Genomic DNA, 20,665 nt, shown 5'->3' with positions numbered 1-20,665 from the left:
AGAGATTAAATGTTTTTACAGTACGTCCCTCCTGCATTCAAATCTTGTTGCCTTAGATAATGTTCTCTGACATGTGCTTACTGAGTACCAGAATGGCTACAAGACTTTATGCTGTTCCTCATGGCCGCAGAAAAGCACAACTGCTGCCCTCCCAAGCCAACAGAGGGAGCTGATGTTGCCAGCGCAGCATTGCTTGTTCACTATCGTACATGGGCAAAAGGGATGTTTGGAAGCTGCTTTTCTGGGCTATAGGCTCTAGCCAGACTTGTTATTTTTAGTGTGTTGTGATAGGAGAACAAGCTTCCTGAGCAGGTCCCGGGGGGGCGATAGTGCAATAAGCGGTGGTCAAAAATGGGAAACCGAATGCTTAAAAAGAAAAGTTCAAATGCCTTGACTCAGTGAGCAAAAAGTTGCTTATCCTGGAGTTTAATTTGATTTGGTATGTTTAGTAAATCCCTAGGATAACATGCTGGATAACGATGGCTGTTCAGGGCTGTTTGAAGCCTGGTGGAAATAATACACTAATTGTGTCAGCATTGTCAGCTGGGGTGATGTGGTGGTTGGTTTGGAATGGCAAGAATGGAAGTGTCCTCCAGCAGCGCACCTTACATGATGCTCTAAGAGAACCAGGTAAGTCAGTGTCTTGAATAACACAAGCGCAACTCCAAGTTAGTTTATTGGATTAAATGCAGATTACGGTAAAATTGTGAATGAAAGCATCAGTCAAAATCTCACTGGTGTTTCTGTCAATACCATGACTGTCTTTGCTGAGATACGCTCATCAATTGCATAATTCATCATAAATCATTACCTAAATCATACATTGATCAATGACACAGATAGCAAGGAAACTGTGCAGATATTAGCCAGGAAACAGGTCTAACTAGGTTAAATTAAAAAGAGGAAGCATTTTTGAATTCTGGAAGGTTTAGATTGCATATCGATGAAAGGTAGCAAGAAGCATGTTGCTCATAGTTTTCTTAGCATTTTTGCTGATTGGAACGCCCAGCAACCTTCACCTACAAAGTTTAGAAAAATGAGGAAAAAATGCAAGGTGGTTGGAAGTCAGTGATTAAATGTTGAAGGCTGAACTAATTTCTTCATGAAGCTGCAAGGGGAGGAGAGAATGCCTGTAATGTGTTTGTATGCATGCGGTGAGACAGGGAAGGTGAGGGGCATTTTGAGATTATTCAGGGTTTGTATTAAATTTTGTTAATTTCCAACAGTCCTTAAATTTGAAATGAACATAAGGAAACTGCATTGTAATGCAAATGCAGATTTTTCCAGTGAAGGAAAGTGAGTATACAGATTTCTACAAGTTCCTTTTGTTTTTCTTTCAGGGATTTTTTTTTGGGGGGGTTGTCTCTGGGTGCTGCCTTACTTGAAGGGGGAATCAAAAAAAGACACATGCATTCAGCACGTGTGGCTACATGGCTTAAGGTTGAGCTTTTAACACTGCAATTCACATTTTTCCATTGAAAGTGAACCTTGGTTGCTGCCTTGGAGCATGTAATAACTCATTCTGAGGGAGAGCAGAATCTACCAAAAAAGAGGATGCTCTTGGATTTGTTGTGTCTGATGAAGAAGTGGAAAGGGTGGTCAACCCTAAATTTCAGAACATTCGTAACATTGGCACTTGTTAGACTTATAATTGCAGTAGCAGCAGCTGCCTCAGTACCTTCCTCGTCAACTGCAACAAAAGACTTGTGAATAACTCCAGAGATCAGCACATCCTTCTCAGCCATTCCAGTGAAATCAGCAGTGCTGCTGAAGGCACTGCGCATTCCCATGCTCCTCAGGCTATTGTTAAGCTCATATCTTTCCTCCATTCTGAACTTAGGTAGGTACAGATCCACAAGAGTTTTGGTCATCTTCTTGGAATCAGTCCATTCGGACAGCTTCTCATACGTCAGTTCTCTTTCTAGCTATTGTTTAAGAAAGAGAAGGAATTTGATGCTTGCAAGGAGAAAACAATTAATTAGCTATGACTTAATCAATTTCATGGCAATTTAATGAATTAAAGGGTTCTTAAATGGTGAATTTAACATTTAGCTGAAAGCATGAAATATAAAGTAGTTTTACTGATGATCGGAGGCAGGGTGTGCAACAAATATTTGAGACTTAATGCTGCAAGGTTTTGAGCACCACCCCTGCCAAACTCGTTGCAAAAGAAAACCAGGGCACTCAACACCTGCAGCTGCCACCCCCTGAAGTAGTTCTTGCCTCTCGTTTAGTTCAGTCGTGATGTGAAGGAAATTGCTGGAGATTGCCAGCTGTGTGGCAGGTGGTTTGGTCCAGTTCCATAGAAACAGGTGTTAATATTGCACATACTTCCCTGGCAATTTTAAAACAAGCTTCTTCCAGCAAAATCTTTCCCTGCTACTCTGTGTCCTGCGCACTGTGTCACCAGGGTTCAGCTCAGATCAAATGGAGGGGAGCAATGAATGGTATTCTTGACATGATAGACACTAGGAATTTAACTATCTTGCAATTGTAGTAACTACAGTGTCAGATCTCATTACTGTAGCAAAGGCAGTCTCACCAAAATCCTAGTTTTACAGACAGCAAACAAATGTGTGTGGGGCAAACAGAATAAGAACAAGACGGTGAAAAGATTTCCAGGGCATGGAGAAGAGTTGTCTGTTATTTCAGGAAGATAACAGGCTGTGACTACTTGTGCAGTGCTGTCCCTCCTGAATGTGCAGTGAAGGGAGATTTAACCCTTACAGATCATGTAGGGCTGGGTGTCAGTCACACAGCTGTTGAAGAGCTAAGCATCTGATTATGCACGGTGTTGACTGTCTTCAGTTCTTACCAGACTAAGGGCACTCAGTGTGGAGGACTGTTCTTGGGATTAGATAGGTATTAAAGGAAATTAATTCAGCAGATGGAGATCAAACACCATGTCCTCAGCGGGGGAGATACGGTTGCCAGCCCCTCCCTTTTTTTTTTTTTTTTTTTTTTGTAATGAGTGGGTGGTGATACAAAGTGGATGCAGCATAGTTTTTTACCTGTTCAAGACCTGTAGTACCGTCTTTGATGTCATCAGGAAGGAGGATGAACATACTGAGTTCGTAGTTCAGATATGGCAACTCAATGATTTTGAAATTCATTTTTTCCATGATGCGAACCTGAAACATTTCTCTCATCCACATCATCTTCACAGACTTGCTCTTGTTCTGTAAAGTATTTGTTAACAGTGTTTACTGTAGATGAGACTGTAAAGTATTTACAATAAGAAATCATTCCTTTAAAGGAAGGATGATGATGACTCAGCGCAGTGGAGGGAGAGGAAACTTTTGTAAGCAGCCTTTATAACAGTGATTTGTCGTTCGTTTTCCAAAGCTTTTCTTGTCTGGACAATAATGCTTATCTCAGTGTTTGTCCCAGAGCATTTTGTTGGGGACTGAACTGACTGATTATTCTGTTCTCTCCAAGACATGCACAGCAGCCCACAGAGGAGGGAGGAAGAGAGTTAGAAATCTCTGCAAGGGTTAGGGGGACAGAGAAACAGCTATGCTTTCGGAGGACAAGTGTTGTGCAGTTTTTCTAGTGTTCCCCTCTCTCTGGCAATAAAAAGTGACTAGCTGATTGCTCTTTATGTCATAACCCTTAACAGAAGATAACGCTAATGTCTGAGCAAAGGGGCTCATGATGAGGGGAGTTCCTGGCAACCTCTCTTAACACCAACGTCCCTTCGTTCAGGGAAGCAGCCGATGTACACGTTCTAAGCAGAAGGCAGAAACTACAGGTGGTGGAAATGGCACAGAGCTTTTGATGTGAATTTTTTGACATATCTTCTGGATACATGCCATTAGCATTTCTTCTAGCCTCACGCAATCATGCCCCAGTTCAGGGTACCCTGCTGCAGCTGTATTTGAGCAAGTATGTTTGCGCCTTGCTAGGCTGCACAGCACAGAGGCCTGGGTACCATACTCACCCATGACATGGCATGTAGGTCCTGTCCATGAAACTTGGACTCTCAAAATCATGTTTTTACAATCTAGCCCTTTTAGCACTGTTTTACAAAAAGATCTTAAGTGACTCTACTGCTTTTGGAAATAGTAGCTGTTATCTGGAGCTCCTGAACATTTATCTGGGCAGCGTCTTAATGTTGTAGTGAGCTGAGCACTGACACGTTTTGCTGTAACCAGCTTTTCACAGAGAGTCTAGTTACCACAGGGATACCTAAAAGACTTACAAAATGGAAAGATTTCAGAAGTAGCTGTTGTCACCAGGCTGTTTACAGAAAAAAGGATACCGGAGGAGCTTACCTTGCTCAGTCGGAAGGGTTGCAGTTGTGTAAATTCTGCCTTAAATTTTGTGTTCCATTCTGCCTTGAAGTAGATGGCATTTACCAGAATCAGTTTGGTGGTGTATGTCACATCTCCTGCTCTCAGAAGATCTTTGATTTTGCCTATTGAAATAAGAAGAGCCAAGTTTCAGTCCAGTGTAGCACAGTGAGGACATGTTTTGATTGTTTCTTCTCTCAATTCAACTCCTTAGTGAAAAAGTCCATGCCTTAGTGCCCTTCTCCCTAAAATACTCCCCTGACATAGATCAGTTAGTTTGTTTACAGTTTCCAAAGCTGTTTGCTCCCTGGTTCTCCTGGCTAGCTGACAGGGATTGACTCCTTCCCCAGAAAATGTCACAGCTTCATGGCAAGCAGCTAGAAGCAGAACACCATATACTGCCTCGCCAGATGGTTATGCCAGGTAAAAGGAGGACAGCACCTCTGGCCAGTGCAGGATGGTACAGCTAGGTAGGCATCCCCACCCGCCTTGGAGCACACTAGTAGGCAGAGTTGTTTCTCCCCTCTGTCTGCTCTGCCTGTGGTGCATGGGTGCAGTGCCAGAGCAGCAGTTGTTCTTGAGGACCAGCTGATGCAGAGCACAGTGGAGTTGACAGGAGGCTCCCCAGGGAGCTCACTGAGGTCTGGATCAGGTATTTGAAGCTGCTTAACTGTGCTGCTCTTTCTCTGTCCTCCCACTGCATCTCTGCTCACTGTCCACATCGGGAGGCATGACCTGGCTGCTGCAGTAGTACGTGGGGAGGCAAGGGCACCTGCCCAAAGGAAACGGCAGGTTGACTTACTAGGAGAGGAAAGATGTTGGGGTTGAGCTCAGCTTACCCTTAGTTTGTTTTTCAACCCAAGCATTGATTTCCTGCATGGCTTGTTCTGCTGCTGCCCTAAAGTTAACCTTCTGCGGCTCTGCTTTGTAGTACTTCTTACTGAGCTGTAAGTATGTCTGCAAAATAGAGAGAGAGAAAAAAAAAAGTTCTGTTCTGTAGTGGCTTTTTCAGTCCCAAGGGGAAGTTGTTAGCTCTTGGACACTTTGGTAGCTTCTTGGGCCTAGAGGACTGCAGGATCTTGCTTGTTACTCTCTGTTGGACTGTGAGTTAACAGTTAAGGAATAACCAAAGGACAGAAAATTCCCTTCTTTTGTTCCCACTTTTATTTGTACAAGCGAGGAAGGCTGTGCACGTCCCATGGATGCTTTTATTTTAATGTCTCATTTACAATTGTATATATTGGGGGTTCCAATAATAGAGCCGTATTGCATGAAAAGGAATCCCTACACTACAGTTAAAGGGCAATGCACCCTTAAATACCATGAGCATACCAACTGGTATTTTCCAGTTAAGTTTATCACTGGAATCCAGGGCTCTTCATTGGCAATGTTCAGGGTCAACTTTCAAAGCTGTTCTATTAATGTCAAATAATTAAAATAAGAAATGTTTTTTGCACCTTTTCTTACTCCTCTCTGAGATTTAACTTACTGACAATAATGGGAAGGTTTTTTCCACGTAAATGCGGTTGGCAGTGCTCAGCTCGTAAGTGCTTCTGGGTTTGTTGATGACAGTCAGGAGCTCTTTGAAGCCAGAATGGATATCTTCAGCTTCCTTGTACTCAGGATCCTTGGAAAGAGAAATCATACATTCAGCAATTGCATTTTTGCATGAACTTTTCCAAACATGCCAAGTGATGTATGTGGGAGAGGCATTTAGGTTCCTGTCTCATACTTTTTATTTTTCCCAGTTTACCATCGCTGCTATTTGAAGGGCTCTGTTTGTGACTGGATTAACTGATTTGCCATACGGCAAACCTTCCATGCTATCCCAGTGACTTGTTCTTCCATGCTTCTCAGGGTCTGAGTGAGTGAAAGGGACTGAACTTGAACCTGTTGTGAAGTATGTTGGGGTTTGTACTTTAAGGAGGGGTGCAGACAAGAAATACGGGACTTCTAAAGCTGTATCTGGACATTTTGATTCTGGAGATTCTTTATCTTGGGATTTAAGTTCTAATAGATACCATTTTTCTTCTCTTTGGTCTCCCCCGAGAAGGTCTGGCTGGAGAAGAAGAGCCTTCATGTCCTGCTGCTTGAGTGAAATAAAGAACCTGCAAGCAGAGTTTCCAAAGGTAAGAAATAGGCATGAAGGACTGGTGTGGCTTAAAGCCAAATGGGGATCAAATGGTTGTCTTGTTTTGCTCCCCGTGATAACTCACTGTGCTGTCTGCTGCTTGGGTGACTAATCAAAGGGATGCTGAAGCTGCAGTATACGTAAATCCCACAGAGTAGCAATGCAGTAGCATTGTCCCCATCCCACGGCACCGACACAGCGCTCCTGGCTGCGCGTTGCAAGGCTGAACTCCCTTCCACAGCTGTTGCTCTCAGCAATAGCAATGAGTTTGTGCAAACCCAAATGGTTGTCCCCATAGTAACGGTACAAAGGCATCTGAACAGGAGTGTGGTGCCCTGGGGAGTGCTGGGCAGTGCTGAGCGCCACAGCTCCCTTTGAGCTGGCAGTGTGCCCCTGTGGCATTAGGAAGGACTGTGTCAGGGGCTGTGGAGATACCAGAGTCCTTCCTGTTTTCCTGCTGGATTTCCAGGCAGTTGTTTAGGAAAGCATAAATCAAGATAGAAGGATGCATCCTGGCCAGGGGAGAGAGGGAGGGTGCTGGGATCTGCAAGCCTCCTGCCAATTAATTAAGAGCTACTGACATCAGCTGTTTGCTTCTCAGAGGGAATATTCCATGTGTGACAGAATCACAGGATAAAACAAAAGTTGTAGAATAATTTAGAAGAAGTCAGGTTCAGAGAACCTCTGCTCGTCATGTGATACCCATGGGGCAATTTCTCTTGGTGGTCAAGTGGGTGACCTGCTATGAAATGAATAAAATTTAGAATTCGCTTGTTACATTCTCTGGTCTGCCTTGGTTCCTTGTCATTGTGGTGGCAAGTTGTTCTATCTAACACTAAATTTTGCAGCCAATACAGGAGCCAGGTATTGTATGGGTTGTATGCTTCATGGAGCAACCTACCTCTGCCATCTCTGTGGCTGTATTGCCTTTTGCACCCAGGTACATCAGAGCCAGGGCAGATGATATGCTCCAAGGGGAAAAGAAAATGTTTTTGCCCTTGTTGGCCTCATTCAGCCTGTTGAAAAGATCAACTGTAAACTTGCCAACTGACGTTGAGACCAGTTCCATTGTTACAACCTGGAGAGAGGCAACACACAGATTTGTACTATTTGAATGTTTAAAATTATGTACACAGTGCATTTTAGTAAGAAATGTTACATGTACAACACGATGCATTGGCACCCACTAAAACTAACAGCCTAGTTGTATGTTTTATCTTCCACACTTACTCTTTGCCACCTTTTAGGAGCAGCAATTTCTTTTAGGTGTTTCATTATCTAGATAATATTTTCCTATAATTCAACATATGTCACCTTTTATACAGCTGCAGTTTTCTTTGTGATTCTTTCTGCCTTTGGTTTTCAAAAATGTGCAGATTTGTAACCTGTGTATTTTTCTTCCTTTTTGCCTTTAATTAATGATTTGTCGAAGTAATGTTCCCAGGGGAACTGAAATGCAGTATTAGTACATAGGTTCACAACAGGCCTGAGTTTCCCACTACTTCATTTTGGATCTATATAGAATTGAGAGCTGATACTGAAAGAATTTAGGCGTAATTCTTAGGCTCTCATGCTTTTCTGGGCCAGCTACCTACTCTGAGAAGTATCACAAACAGCAAAGCTGTTATTTACTTTTAGATTGATGGAGTTTCTTTCACGATGTGTGCCTACCACCCCTTCCATGTGTTCCAACAATTTTATTTTCCCCAGAAACAGGCAGATTTCTTGAGGTTATGAGTATTCCAGACTTTAAGATATCTGCCCAGTAGTACCTGCCTCATGTTGTTTTCCAGTCAAGAGACCAGAAGTGTTGTTGCTGTTGTTATTATTACTATTATTAAGCTTTATATCTATGGAATGGAGCTACAGAAATTGCAGGGCAATCTCTGAAGTCTACAGGTATTTATCAAGTGTCTGATTGCCAAATGACTACAGTTCTTCTAACAGTCAGTACCAAATCTGCACCACAGAGAGATTTTTCTTTCCTTGGAGAACACACCCAGAGAGCATCTGGATGGAAATTTCTCCTTTTTTCTGCTAATGAATACTTCTCTGAGTCTGTGGCCTGATAATGTGCAGTGCTGTGCCTTTGCAGAATGCAAATGGCCTCTTCTTCACCTGAAGTATGGGACTCCTTTATCAAACTGAAGGTTTTAATTAATAAGTTACTGCCCTAAGAAAACTTTCCTTCCTGTGATCAGTTCTGCCCCAAATTATCATTTTTCCTTAGCCTCACAGATTTATTTTCTCTAAGGGCTGACATCTGGAAAAACATGAGGCAAGAATAATGCACTATAATACTGGTATATTATAATTTACATATGCAGTCATGCAAGACACAGACCACTTCTTAAAAGCATCAGAAAAGTTTCTTAAATTGGTTTAAATATTTACCTGTGATCCTGTGAGAGAGAAGACTTAGGTCTTGTCCTCAGTCAGGTTCTGTGTTTGTGTGTTAAGCAATGAATAAGTGTAGAAATAGAGTGCTGCTTGCACCTCCCTTTCCTTCTGCCTTACATCCAGGTTGTTTCCGCCTAGCCAAAGTTCCTTTCTACCAAATCCCCAATAGATCTTGTGTAATTTTGTCCTCCTTGTTGACCTTGTCACTTTTCGGTTTCAGACATTTCAGAAGAACAATGGAATTAAAATCTCGGCTCTGTTGTTACACCACAGTAGCCTACTGACAGGATAGCAGAACAGTTTACCCATTCCAGTGGTCTTCTGGTGTTGTGGAGACAACTGGCCTGGTGTTTAAAATAAACAAGTAGTAGAAATGTTACACAGCTAGAATGCTTCATTTTGGCTTCTGGATGTAAGCAGATACTGTAGGCCTGATTCTCCTCTCTGGTTTTGTGCAGCTGTGACTCTTGGTTTTCAAATGCGGTGTGTCAGCATAAAACGTCAAGCTTAGTGATTGAATTAGATGCTGGGAGCCCAGCTTCAGATTGCTGATCTTTAGGAACACAGGCAGAGGCAAAGCCATGAAGGACCATTCAGTGTAAGGGATGGACATCCCACTGGTTGTGTTGGTGAAGAAATCTCATTGCAACCATGGCTGGGAATCATTTGAAAGAAACACTGCAAAACACTGAGTTAACAGTGCTTGCATGTCATGAAAGAGGGCAAGGAGTGAAAGAACCCCACTGGGAGGGCTCAAGCAAGGATGGAGTGAAGAAATATGACTGGGGCAAACATGGCACAGTAGCTGTCGCTCTGCAGACCCAGAAGAGAGGCGGGCTGCTGTTGGGTAGTGGAAGAAGGAGAAGATGGTGGCAACAACTGTAAGACCCTGGGGGACAGGGGAAGGGGGATGGAGGAACGGAAGGAAACTATTTTGTGCTAAGTGTTTTGCTGCAAGCCGATTACAGGAACAGAGCGGGTCAAGTCTTCTAAAAAGTGGCAGAAATCAATGTTGTGCAAGGCAGTGAAGAAATGCCAGGAATTAAACAAGTGTTGGTTTTAGTTTGATGAGTAAGTCCTCAAGAAATCAGGATAGGAGAGAGGTCAGCTGATGGTTAGGTGGTGGGAAAGCCCAAGCCAGGAGGCTCCAAGGTCCACAAGGGTACACTGAGAGTGAGCAAGCTAGCTCCCTTTGCTAGTCAGGATGCAAGGATGCCAGGCAAAATGAGAAAGAGAGGCAACAAGGCAGAATGGCTGTTGACAAGAGAGAGAAAATCACACGTGTTAATTGAAAGGGGCATCCAGAGGTAAGCCTCCTGCTTGAAGCAGGGCCATCAGTAGAGGAGGTCAGACATAGCCCTTCCGAGGCTGGAGATTCCCCAACTTTTCTGGGCAGCCTTCTCCAGTGCTGTGCTGCTCACCCTGGGCAAAGGTTGTTCCTTAATGTGCAACTCACCCTTCTGGTGCTGTGGCCATTAACACTTAGTGATGCTCTGGCCCTGCCAAGAGGGCATTAACTCTGTGACCTTTGCAATCATGCTTAAAATAGCTGAAGGAGAGAGAACAGGTGACTCAATATTTCCATTGGCTTTAAAGGCCTGTGAGTGAGTTTGGGTGCGTGTTGTTACAGTTTTATTCCTCCTAGGCCTCCCAGGTGTGGCTTGCCTGTCTTTATTCCTGTGGCACTCCAGGAAGTGCTTAAGGGGCTGGGCCATGGGGACACGAAGCCCTTGCATTAGGTGAAGCAGGACCTGGCGGAATTGCACCTGAATGCACAGGGATCCTGTGTCATGCTTCACAACTGAGTCACACAGAAGGCAGTGCTCTTGAGGTTGTACAGGATACAATAAAGCACGCGCTTCACAACACTTTTCCTGTACTCCTTCCCATTTGGGAAGCAGAGCTGGAAGGGACCCTGGGAGCTGTTGGTCCCATGGAAGAAAATAGAAAGGACTCAGTGACAGTCACCAGTCTTCTCTCAGGAAAAAGGAGTCCTGCTGTCCCACCAAGAGATATTTCTAGTAAGATGCTGGTGGTGTGTGCAAGTCCTGTAGGAGACCCAGTCCTTTGCTCTCCCTTCTGAATTCAGAGAGTTAGGAGCATCCTCTGCAAATGTGCGTGCCTGATTAGGACACTCTTCTCCTTAGGAGAAAGAGCCGTGACAGGAGAAAACATGTACTGGGGGATTTGCATGTAATCTTCCAAAAGGCACATAGGGAGTTATTATCACAAGCTTGATTCTCCAGTTTGATCTTGCCCCAAACCAGTGAAATAAGTGACAAAGCAAAATAAAGAGTAAAGCAGTGCAGTGCTGGTCTGGCAACAGTGTTGAATGCATGAAAGGTTACAAAGTAGAAGGTTTCAAGGCACATACGTTTTATTTTCCTCCAATTCCATATTGTCATTCAACATTTTCCAGTTGCTGTGGGGTAGAGGTTACAAAGTACATGTGTCAGCCCCTTTGCATGCACAAAAGAAGCACCAGTATCAGGAGCACAGAAGATTTTTCAGGTTTATTTCATTACCAGCTGTGCCAGGCTGAAAAGTTGGTATAAAACTGACGAGTATGTGGGTGAGGTAGCCCTCCTGGGGTAACCAGTGTAGCAAGCTGAAACCAACGGAGATGCAGCAGCATTCTGCAGGAAGGAGTTTTTCCTGTTTATTTTGTTCTCATTTACCAAAGCGCTGTGTTGGGAATTACTACTTTAGGTCAACTTAGTCTGTTCTGCGTTGGGTCAGTTCTGGTTCAGAAAGCACTGAAAAGACGTATCGATGTTGTTCTGTGCACAGTTTGGTACTTACAGTGTAGTGCTAACCACTTTGGGGTTCTTTGGCTAGGAAAATGAGCCAGAGGCTTGAATTCCAGGTTAATTTTAATATGTGCTTTTTTCTAACATTGAGGGATTTGTCAACAGTACAGGAGAAGGTAGTAGTGCACAGACTATTGAGATGCTCTTCATGGTGTATGTTTTGTTCATTATTGTTGTTGTGAGGGCCTGTTTAGGAAGGTCAAATTTCTAGGGGGAAGAGAACCTTCCCAAGAAGAGGATACTCTTGGTCTGGTTGTGTCTGATAAAGAAGAGGAAAGGGTGATCTGCTACAAAAATAACAGTAGCACCAAGACTTCGTGATGCCAATGCCGCTGAACTGGCAGCTGCTGCCTCTGTGCCTTCTTCATTGACTTCCAGATAGCACTTGTGAAAAACTTGTGACAAAACCAGCTCACCATTCTCTGACATTCCTGTGAAATCAGCTTGGCCTTCAGTGAAGGCATCTTGTATCCCCATCTTGCTCAAGGTTGATTTGAGGCTGTATTTCTCTTCTAATGTGAACCTGGGCAGATAAACCTCCACCTTCATTTTGTCCATTAGTTCTGGGCTGGTCCATGCAGACAAGTTTTCAAAAGTTAATTCTCTTTCTAGCTGCAGTTAGTAAAAAGAGAACCAGAAAATTAGAGAGTCTTCAAAAACCTGTGCCCTAGGGGCTATTTCTTTTCTTTTCTTAAATGAAGAAATTTTCAAGGTGTTATAAGAGTACAAAAAAAAAAAAAACCAAACCAACAAACCCAAAACAAAGCACCAACCACCAAACAAAACAACCAGTAGTGAAAAAGCAATTTGAGATCTTTTTTACTAAAGGGGTATGTTGCTTTACAGTAGGTCAATGCAGTATTTGAACTGTTCTCAGTATCTGTCAGCGAATATAGCAGGGTTAAGTAGTTGTAGAACAAAAACATCAGTGTCAAGTAATGATAATCTGCTTGATTTGCTGTTGACATTTCTGTCTTCCCTACATTTTAGAATTTACTGAAGAGAGCACTCGCTAACATGAACAAAAATTTAGTAAAAGTTTATGATCTGAAGACAGGATCCGTCTCTTTACAGAAGGTGGCAGTGTCCATATGTATTGGCTCTGGACTTCCTGGAAAGTAAGTCCAATTTGTGGGGGTTTTTTTTTGGAATGAAATCATATCTGAATTGATAGTGTGAATCTCAGCAGGACTGGCTTTCTGTCCTCGTATTTGTTCAGCTGGAAGAAGAGCCAGTCTTGTAGGGTTTGGATTACGTATCTCCAGGACTGATCAACATTAGGAACCACAGACGTGCCAGCTGCCAAGAGTAAGAAATCTAGTCTGAGCTCAAATAGGTTCAAATTCACAGTGCTAGACCAAGTCTGGGATTTGCTTTTCCTTGAGCCTGATCAGTACCCTCGTCCCTAGAAACATGACAGCAGACTGCTGGTCTTTTACCTCACACACACATAAAATAAGTAAATAATGACAGTCCTATTTTTTCACATGATTTATGTTTTCAGTTGCTGTTGTTTAGCCCCAGTCAGCAACTAAGCACCACGCAGCCGCTCGCTCACTCCCCTCACCCCAGTGGGACTGGGGAGAGAATCAGAAGAGCAAAAGTAAAAAAATTCATGGGTTGAGATAAGAATGGTTTAATAATTAAAGTAAAACAGTAATAACAGTAATAATGAAATGAAAAGGATAATAATGAGAGAGAGAAAGGGGGGGAGAGATGGGGGGATTAAAAACCCAACCAAACAAAAAGTGATGCAACCGCTCACCACCCACCAACAGACACTGCCAGTCCCCAAGCCACGATTGCCCCTGGCCAACTCCCCCCAGTTAATATACTGGGCATGATGTCATATGATATGGAATATCCCTCTGGCCAGTTTGGATCAGCTGTCTTGGCTGTGCCCCCTCCCCTCCCAGCTTCTTGTGCCCCTGGCAGAGCATGGGAAGCTGGAAAAGGGCTTGACTGTATAAGCACTACTTAGGGACACTTAGCACCTACTTAGCAACACCTAAACCATCAGTGTGTTATCAACATTATTTTCATGCTCAATCCAAAATACACTATACCAGCTACAGTGAAGAAAATTAACTCTATACCAGCCAAAACCGTGACAGTTTCTTTACCTTTCTTAGGCCAGTGATGTCACTTGGTAGCAGAATAAACATGCTGAGGTCATTATTGACATATGGAAGCTCAAGAACATCCGTCTGGGCTGACTCTGCGTAGGTCCAATTAAATTTATCACTCAAGTACATCATTGGCACAGATTTAGTTGTATGCTGCAAGAAATCAAATTCGATGTTTGCCATTTGTACTCTGACTGAACAGTAAAGAACTGAGTTAAAGTAGCACAGTGGAAGTTTATTTTATTTACTGTACAAGCTGCCCAGTGTGTCTGAGACATCCTTCTGGCTCTAAGTGGTAGGGCATGGGATCTACAGAGGACCTCTGGTCTTCTGGAAAGGCATTTGGAGGCTAGGCAGGTTATCTAAGCTGTCTCAGATGACGCCTATTACAGGAAGCTGTATTTCACTCGGATTTGTGATATGGTTAAAAATGAAAATGTAAAGAACTAGCCCATACAGTTTTGTTCACCTCTTTGTTTTCCCTGTCTTCAAAGAACAGAGCTTGTTTCAAGTGAGCTTCTAACAATTCTACTTGCGGCTCAGGTGCTAGTATGTGTGTCATGTCTTCGTGCTGAAGATGTGGTGAAGGAAATACACTGCATGAATTAAATGAAATAACTTTCATGCTGGACTTCATGTGGGTTTAAAGACTGACAGGAATTTCTCTCCCTCATCTTTTTCATTGCTTTTTCCAGCTGCAGTCTAGTATATACTACAGACATACTAGTAAGTATATCCCCATACCGCGTTTATTCTGAAAGGCCTTTGCCTGGTAGCTTCAGCTTCGAACTTTGTTGCCCAGTTTCCTTTGAAGTAGAGTGCATTTATCAGGACTAGTCTGGTGAGCGAATCTACAGATCCAGGAGGCAGCAGATTTTGGATTTTACCTAGAGGAAACAAAAGGCAGTTTTACTGTTTCAGAGTAAGTGTTGGCACAATTTCTGCAGATATAGACCAGGGGAATTTTAAGTGCTGATATAGCATGCTTCTATCCTGAGATTACTTGCAGGTAAGTGATTACTGGAGTAACCTTGATTTACAGTGAAGAGTAAGGCACATTCCTCACGTGCTTAGATGGAGGACACTAATTTTAGTAAGGGCTTGTCAGTGGACGCTGCTTTAGGAAAACTGATCTCATTTACCTTTCTGAGGAGAATTGTTTACCTGCCTTTGGTCCCTTGGGTACAGAGGCTTTGTTCAATGCCAAAATGGATTCTTTTTGAATTGGGAGAGGAGAGGCAGGAACTTACCTTCAGTCTGGTGTTCAACTGTGGAATTGATCTCTCTCCTGATTTCGTCTGCTGCTCCCACAAAATCCACTGATTGTGGCTCTGCATTGTAGTATTTCTTGGATAACTGTAAGTACTCCTGCAGTGCAAGAGAGATGGTTGTCTTATGTTTGTTGCCTGCCAGTATGAATGCTAATAAATAACTTCAGCCAAATAGAGAGAAAATATTATAAAAATGACATAGACTACCAGCACAGTACTTTGTCAAAGGAACAAAGCATTTTTTAGTGGAAATACTACATTTAAACCTTTGAACCTAACCACATCTGCAAATCACCCTGAAATTAGATACACATTCCATAAAACTAAAATTTTAGTGTCCAATGTCTTGTAAAGAGTGTCATAGAAAATATTTATGTTGAGGGTAACCACATGATGACAGTGCCCTCAGAGTTGTGTGAATTTGGGGTTGTCCTGTGCAGGGAAAGGAGTTGGACTTGATGATCCTTTTGGGTCCCTTCCAACTCAGGACATTCTGTGATTCTACGATTTGCAGATGTAGTGAAAATATTTGAAAGCATATAGATTATGGTACGTTGTCATAGGTAGATCATAAAGGTTGAATGGCACTACATAATCTGAATAAACGGCCTACATACCTTACTGAAAGGCAATGTTTTTTCTCCATATAACCAGTTGACACTTTTAAGCAGGTAATTTTTAGTGGGTTGGTTGATTTCAAAGTTGAGTGCGTTAAACCCAGTATGTATATTGCCCGATTTGCCAATTTCTGTCTTGGAGAAAAGGAGAAAAAAGTAACTCATCTGCTTTGTGTTAAATAGTTCAAAATTTCTAATTTCTTCCTCCGTGCAGCTGCATGTAAACTATTTCTATTGAGCTGATCTGTTACCTGTATTGCAGCACAAGAGGTGTTCTAAACCAGGCAGCTATCGAAAGAATCGCTTGAAAGTAATAAAAGTTGCAGACATGGCATAGGCACTGTAAGAGTGTTAGAATGCAGGTAGAAAGAGCCTGAACTATGTAAAACATTTAAGGGTTACTAAGTGGAGATTGTGAAACTTAAGAATACCCAGAGAGTGAGAGACAGAATGTAATTGTTAAACAATGCATGGAGATTTGGCTGTGTGACTCCTTTCATTTATGAGAATTGAGTGTGTGGAAAGTTTCCCCCTAAATTTTGTCACCTTGCTCCTAATGTTAATATTCTGTAAAATTTTTAATGTTGCAGTAATGGCAGTAAATTCATAACCTTGAAGTAAGAGGGTTAAATGAATGTGGGCTCAAACTCTCAAATGAGCTCAAGGAAGTTAAGCTGTGAATTAGTAAATTAAAGTTCTGTGCTGTGTTCGTCTTCTCATTACATTAGAATCAGAAGCATGAACAGGCACTTAAATTTCTAAATGTTAGAGCAGTCCCTCTGCCCTACCCACAGCGCTCTGTAATTCTTACAATTCAGAGAACCATTGCTCATGAGGAACAATCCCTCTCCTGTTTATGCAGTGCAAATGAGTTGTTGACATAGCCCCTAAAATAAGTCTTCCTGCCATAGGGTTTAGCTGTGGAATGCAGATCCAACTTCCCATTTATCAGAACCTGCAGCCACTGGGGCTTTGTGGGCAGCCTACAGGGAATGGCTCACTCCCCCAAAGAATAAGGATGATGGGAAAGAGCAGGGATAAGAGGTTGACAGCACCATGGTTGAATTGTCAGTGAGGAAAACTTGCCTTTACTGACTCAGAGGGATTACGTTTGCTTTTCTGTACTTTTCTGCTATCTTAAATTATGTATACTTTGGTACAAGATGCCTGCCAGTATGTCAAAGAAATATCTCAGGAATATAATGATTTCCACTCCTCTTAAGATTTATTGCAAACAACTGATCTAGCTTGGGAAATTCCATCATGTCAATTTACTTTGTTAACTAGTCAACTGAAATGGAGACTAATTTCTGAAGAAGGCTACCTACCAAGCATAGGTAGCCAGAAAAGTTAATACTCTGTTTTTTGTTGTCTTGATGCTGCAATCAAATATGTGGGAGGACAGCTCTGTTCTTGTGATTAGATCTCTGAGGTAGGGACCATGCCTGTTCAAAGGACATGTTTTTGCTAAATAGCTAGCTATTGAGCAGTAATAATTTGAGAAAGAAATCTCTCCTCAAAGCTAAAGGAAAAAGATCAAGAGAGACATTGACAGAGAATGGTAACATTACATTTTAAGTTTTGCAAATTTGAGGTTAGTTTTTGCAATTCTGCCTAAAAAGGGGAAGCATGTAATAAGTATTGCATTATATGAAGGTATCACAGGATGCTGTACCAGTTAATTGTGTACACAGCATCTGAGGAAGGCAAATGCAAATGTGGAAGGAAAATACAAGCAAGAGGAGGTGTGACCATGGCCATAGCTTGACCACTAGTCTTGGCAAGATACCTTCTGGAAACAGGCACAATGATTTGACAGACACTCTTCTGTTCTGGAATACACTTGCATTTTTAAGGTTGTGGTGACATTTCTGGCTCCTTCAGCTTTGTTAAAGTGAAGTACCTACAGTGGAAAAAGCAATAATAAATACAATGGTAGAAAATTTGCTGTGTCAATAAAATCTTTCAGTGATGTCATGGGACTGGTGATGAAGAGAATTAAACTTGGATTTTATTCTTGTGTTCAGACCTGACTGAATATGAAATCTTTGGTTAGGCCTTGAGGCCCATGTCTATGAAATGGCATGAGCACATAAGCTGAGGGTTGCAGGGCAAGACTCTCATGTAACTGGCCTTTCTAGAGGAATCTGCCTGCTTTGAGTTATGCCCTGGGCTGACCAGTTAATACCTGGGAAGAGCCAGTTACCTCCAGTTGGAGACTATCAAAGCAGAAATCTAAATGGAGCGCTGCTATGTGTCAGAAAGCATGAAACCAATGAGGGCAGTTTCAGGCCTTAAATACCTTGCTCTGGGCATATGCACCTTACCCAGGCTACAAAGGGGTGCGGCCAACCTTGGAACATTTTTCTGAAGAGCTATGCCTTTTTTTTCTTTTCCCTTCTTCCTAGCAGATCACTCCTTCCTTTGTTACCCTGCTGGCCTCCTTTGTCCTGTAAATCAGGAGTTACACCACTGCCATTGCAGATGGGACAACTCCTTCTGTTTTAGCAGATGCAAAGTCACAAGCCTCACCTCTTATGGTAAGAGGTGGGTAACTGTGCACTGGGGCTGTTTTCACTACTGCCTGCTGAGGCTATGAAATTTGCACAGGTACGACTTAGGGATTTTGGTAAGTGATTTTGCCTGTAAAACACATACCCCAAAGAAAGGGTTGTAGCATTTCTTCTCTGATTTTGTGGACCTGGATTTATGTTTAGCAAAGTGCAAAACTTTTAATAGCTATAGGGGAGAGTCTTTTTGTGGGGGTTCTTTTCCAAAGAGATGGGATATGAGATGGGAATTGACTGTGGCAAAGTAGGAGGAGAATCCAAGTATTCCACTCCCTGGTGAGTGCTCAAATTAGTGAGCTTTGGGATAAAGATCCCTTATTTCTGCTGGTGACATTTAAAAGGAGACAAAGTCACCAGTGCCCAACAAGGGGCCTGTTTCCTGAGACTAGAGTAGACTATTTCTTTGACCCGCACAAGTGGAGGACTGGGCTATTCATTGCAGCGAACATCAGGGATGAGACAGCAGCTGACATATACATGCATAGTGTTTTGATTAGAGTAATTTTTCTGCTTATGGCTTTACTCTGTTCCATCATAATATATTTCTTGCATCGAGGATGTTATTCCAAGAGATCAACCCTTTCAGATAACTACCTTTTGAGGCCCAGACTCACCTTTGCCATCTGATCTGCAGTGTTACCTTTGGCTCCCAAATAAACAGTAGCCAGGGCAGATGAAATACTCAAAGGGGAGAACAAAATATTCTTGTCACCATCTTCCTGACACTCATGTTTGAAAAAGTCGAGAGCAAAGCTTGTGTTTGCCTTATTCAAAGCTTCCATTGTTCTTAACCTGCACAGAAAGGGACAAAAGATGCTATTAGCGAACCACTAAGTATGACTATGTGCCTGCAAGTTTCTCTTCATTTTTTGAAGTTTCTTTTGTGTTTTAAAATCTTTCCAGTAGTATTCATCTATATGAAGAATGAGGCGGATTAACAATTATAACGTCATATAAAGTATAGCATGTCCTGTTTCACTGATGACACTAGCTATCATTTGGGTTAGGGGAAAACCAGCCTCCAATCTTGTTTTGTATTTCTTCACCAGGACATCTACTGCACTGTGATTTACAGCATCTTGGAGTGGCAGTTGATAATGTTACTTGCCAGTGCCTGGGCTAGAGGATACTGAGAGACTGTCTCTTATGACATCTTTCATGCTTTGATTTGTGCAAGAGCCTTTTGATGCTCATCACTGTAGTGAATGAATACCCTGGTAACAGTAACAGTCAAACTGTAGCTTTAGGACAGGGCAAAATACTATTTCCAATGCTTGGGCAAGCACCGCCCCAACTATTGTATGCTAAGCATCCTGAAATCCTGGTTTGACTTTCAAAAATGTCCCAAAAATCCATCTTACAGCACTAACCCAGATCCTAGCTTCCCAGTTCTTCTGCAGGACAATACTGCTATATTCAGTAGACCACAAGTGCTGCTGTTGGTCATTTTCATTGCAGGTTTAGCTGAGAGATCTAGGCAGGGACTAGGAGCTATTCTGGTTGGTATAGGATGACCTTAGAATAAAGGCAATTCATGTCCTGAGCAGCTCGCAAATCAGGAGCTGACCTGATGTTCATAAGCGCTGAAAAGCACAGGAACAAATGAGCTGACTTAAGCAAACACAGAGGTTCTTACTCTACTATGATATATATGCTAGCCAGTGAGCCCTAGAAATTCTAGAACTCTCTGCAATGAATTGCTCTTCCTGTATATTTTTAAGACTTCCACATTCTAGACCGTGCCTGTGCCATCTTAGTAAATTACTTTCCCAAGCATTTGTTGTTTCCAATTTGTTGTAATCCAATTGTTACAATTCAGATACCTGCTTAGTTTTTTCCTATGCATTTGTCAACAAGGCAACATCGTCCAAGAAGACATGAAATAAATAATCTCTAGAAATCTTTACAGTACCTTGTTCTGTTCAGGGAGGAACACTGCTGCTCTGGGTGTCTCCAAGGTTTCTGCAATTCCCATGAAGGGTAGGGTGAATTTATAGTGTGCAGTTCTGCAAAGGCTCTTATGACTCAAGACTCTGTAATTTATTATGCCCTGAAGGCCCCATCCCTGTGTAAGAACTGAATCATCTCAGAGTAGGATGTGAAGTGATGGTGAGAATGATACCATACAAGAACCTTACAAAACTGACTGCAGAAGTATTTCTATAAACACTTTTGTGGCAACAGGCTAGTAGTAATTTGAACCCACACCACTCTAAATAACCTTTCTTTTGCGGTTTGGAGGTTTTTAAAAAAAGGCAGTTGCTGACCTACTTCTTTAATGATTCATCTACTAGAAATTATTTCTGAGGAACAGATTGAGAGAAGACAGTGACTTCTTATGTGTGAGTTTTTCTGCTGAGAAAGTGTTTGTCACTCTTGGTGGATTTCAGTTTTAGAAAAATTGATTTTGTTATTCTTGGAGGATTCTAAGACTGTACAACCATGGAA

At 42.3% G+C, this 20,665-nt stretch overlaps 2 protein-coding genes across 2 annotated transcripts; both read right to left on the bottom strand.

Moving 5' to 3' along the window:
* Nucleotides 1–659: 659 nt before the first annotated feature.
* Nucleotides 660–8,928, bottom strand: LOC104039301 (heterochromatin-associated protein MENT). Its single transcript, XM_009509319.2, has 8 exons — nt 8,818–8,928; nt 7,325–7,501; nt 6,314–6,400; nt 5,782–5,919; nt 5,132–5,249; nt 4,275–4,417; nt 3,012–3,179; nt 660–1,925 (listed from the first exon to the last, which is right to left on the bottom strand). The coding sequence occupies exons 2-8, from the start codon at nt 7,490–7,492 to the stop codon at nt 1,518–1,520; spliced, it is 1,230 nt and encodes a 409-aa protein (XP_009507614.2). The 5' UTR covers nt 7,493–7,501; nt 8,818–8,928; the 3' UTR covers nt 660–1,517.
* Nucleotides 8,929–11,619: 2,691 nt separating this feature from the next.
* Nucleotides 11,620–18,999, bottom strand: LOC104040261 (serpin B10). Its single transcript, XM_009509316.2, has 7 exons — nt 18,832–18,999; nt 17,437–17,550; nt 15,648–15,782; nt 15,010–15,127; nt 14,504–14,646; nt 13,757–13,912; nt 11,620–12,245 (listed from the first exon to the last, which is right to left on the bottom strand). Exons 1-7 carry the CDS (start codon nt 18,997–18,999, stop codon nt 11,841–11,843), a joined length of 1,239 nt encoding a protein of 412 aa, XP_009507611.1. The 3' UTR covers nt 11,620–11,840.
* Nucleotides 19,000–20,665: the final 1,666 nt, after the last annotated feature.

The sequence above is a fragment of the Phalacrocorax carbo genome, chromosome 2 (assembly GCF_963921805.1).
Source record: "Phalacrocorax carbo chromosome 2, bPhaCar2.1, whole genome shotgun sequence".
Classification (NCBI taxonomy): Eukaryota; Metazoa; Chordata; class Aves; order Suliformes; family Phalacrocoracidae; genus Phalacrocorax; species Phalacrocorax carbo.
Note: the sequence above shows the minus strand (reverse complement) of the source record. Positions and strands in the feature narration are given on the sequence as shown.

Excerpts from the sequence above, each read along its gene's own strand:
- LOC104039301 (XM_009509319.2), bottom strand. The coding sequence starts at position 7,492 with ATGGAACTGGTCTCAACGTCAGTTGGCAAGTTTACAGTTGATCTTTTC. Across the intron at positions 5,250-5,781 it reads AAACCTTCCCATTATTGTCA|ACATACTTACAGCTCAGTAA; the intron begins GTAAGTTAAATC and ends TCTATTTTGCAG. Across the intron at positions 1,926-3,011 it reads GTACTACAGGTCTTGAACAG|CTAGAAAGAGAACTGACGTA; the intron begins GTAAAAAACTAT and ends CTTAAACAATAG.
- LOC104040261 (XM_009509316.2), bottom strand. The coding sequence starts at position 18,999 with ATGGAAGCTTTGAATAAGGCAAACACAAGCTTTGCTCTCGACTTTTTC. Across the intron at positions 15,783-17,436 it reads ATTGTGCCTGTTTCCAGAAG|ACAGAAATTGGCAAATCGGG; the intron begins GTATCTTGCCAA and ends CTTTTCTCCAAG. Across the intron at positions 13,913-14,503 it reads GGCCTTTCAGAATAAACGCG|CATACAACTAAATCTGTGCC; the intron begins GTATGGGGATAT and ends GATTTCTTGCAG.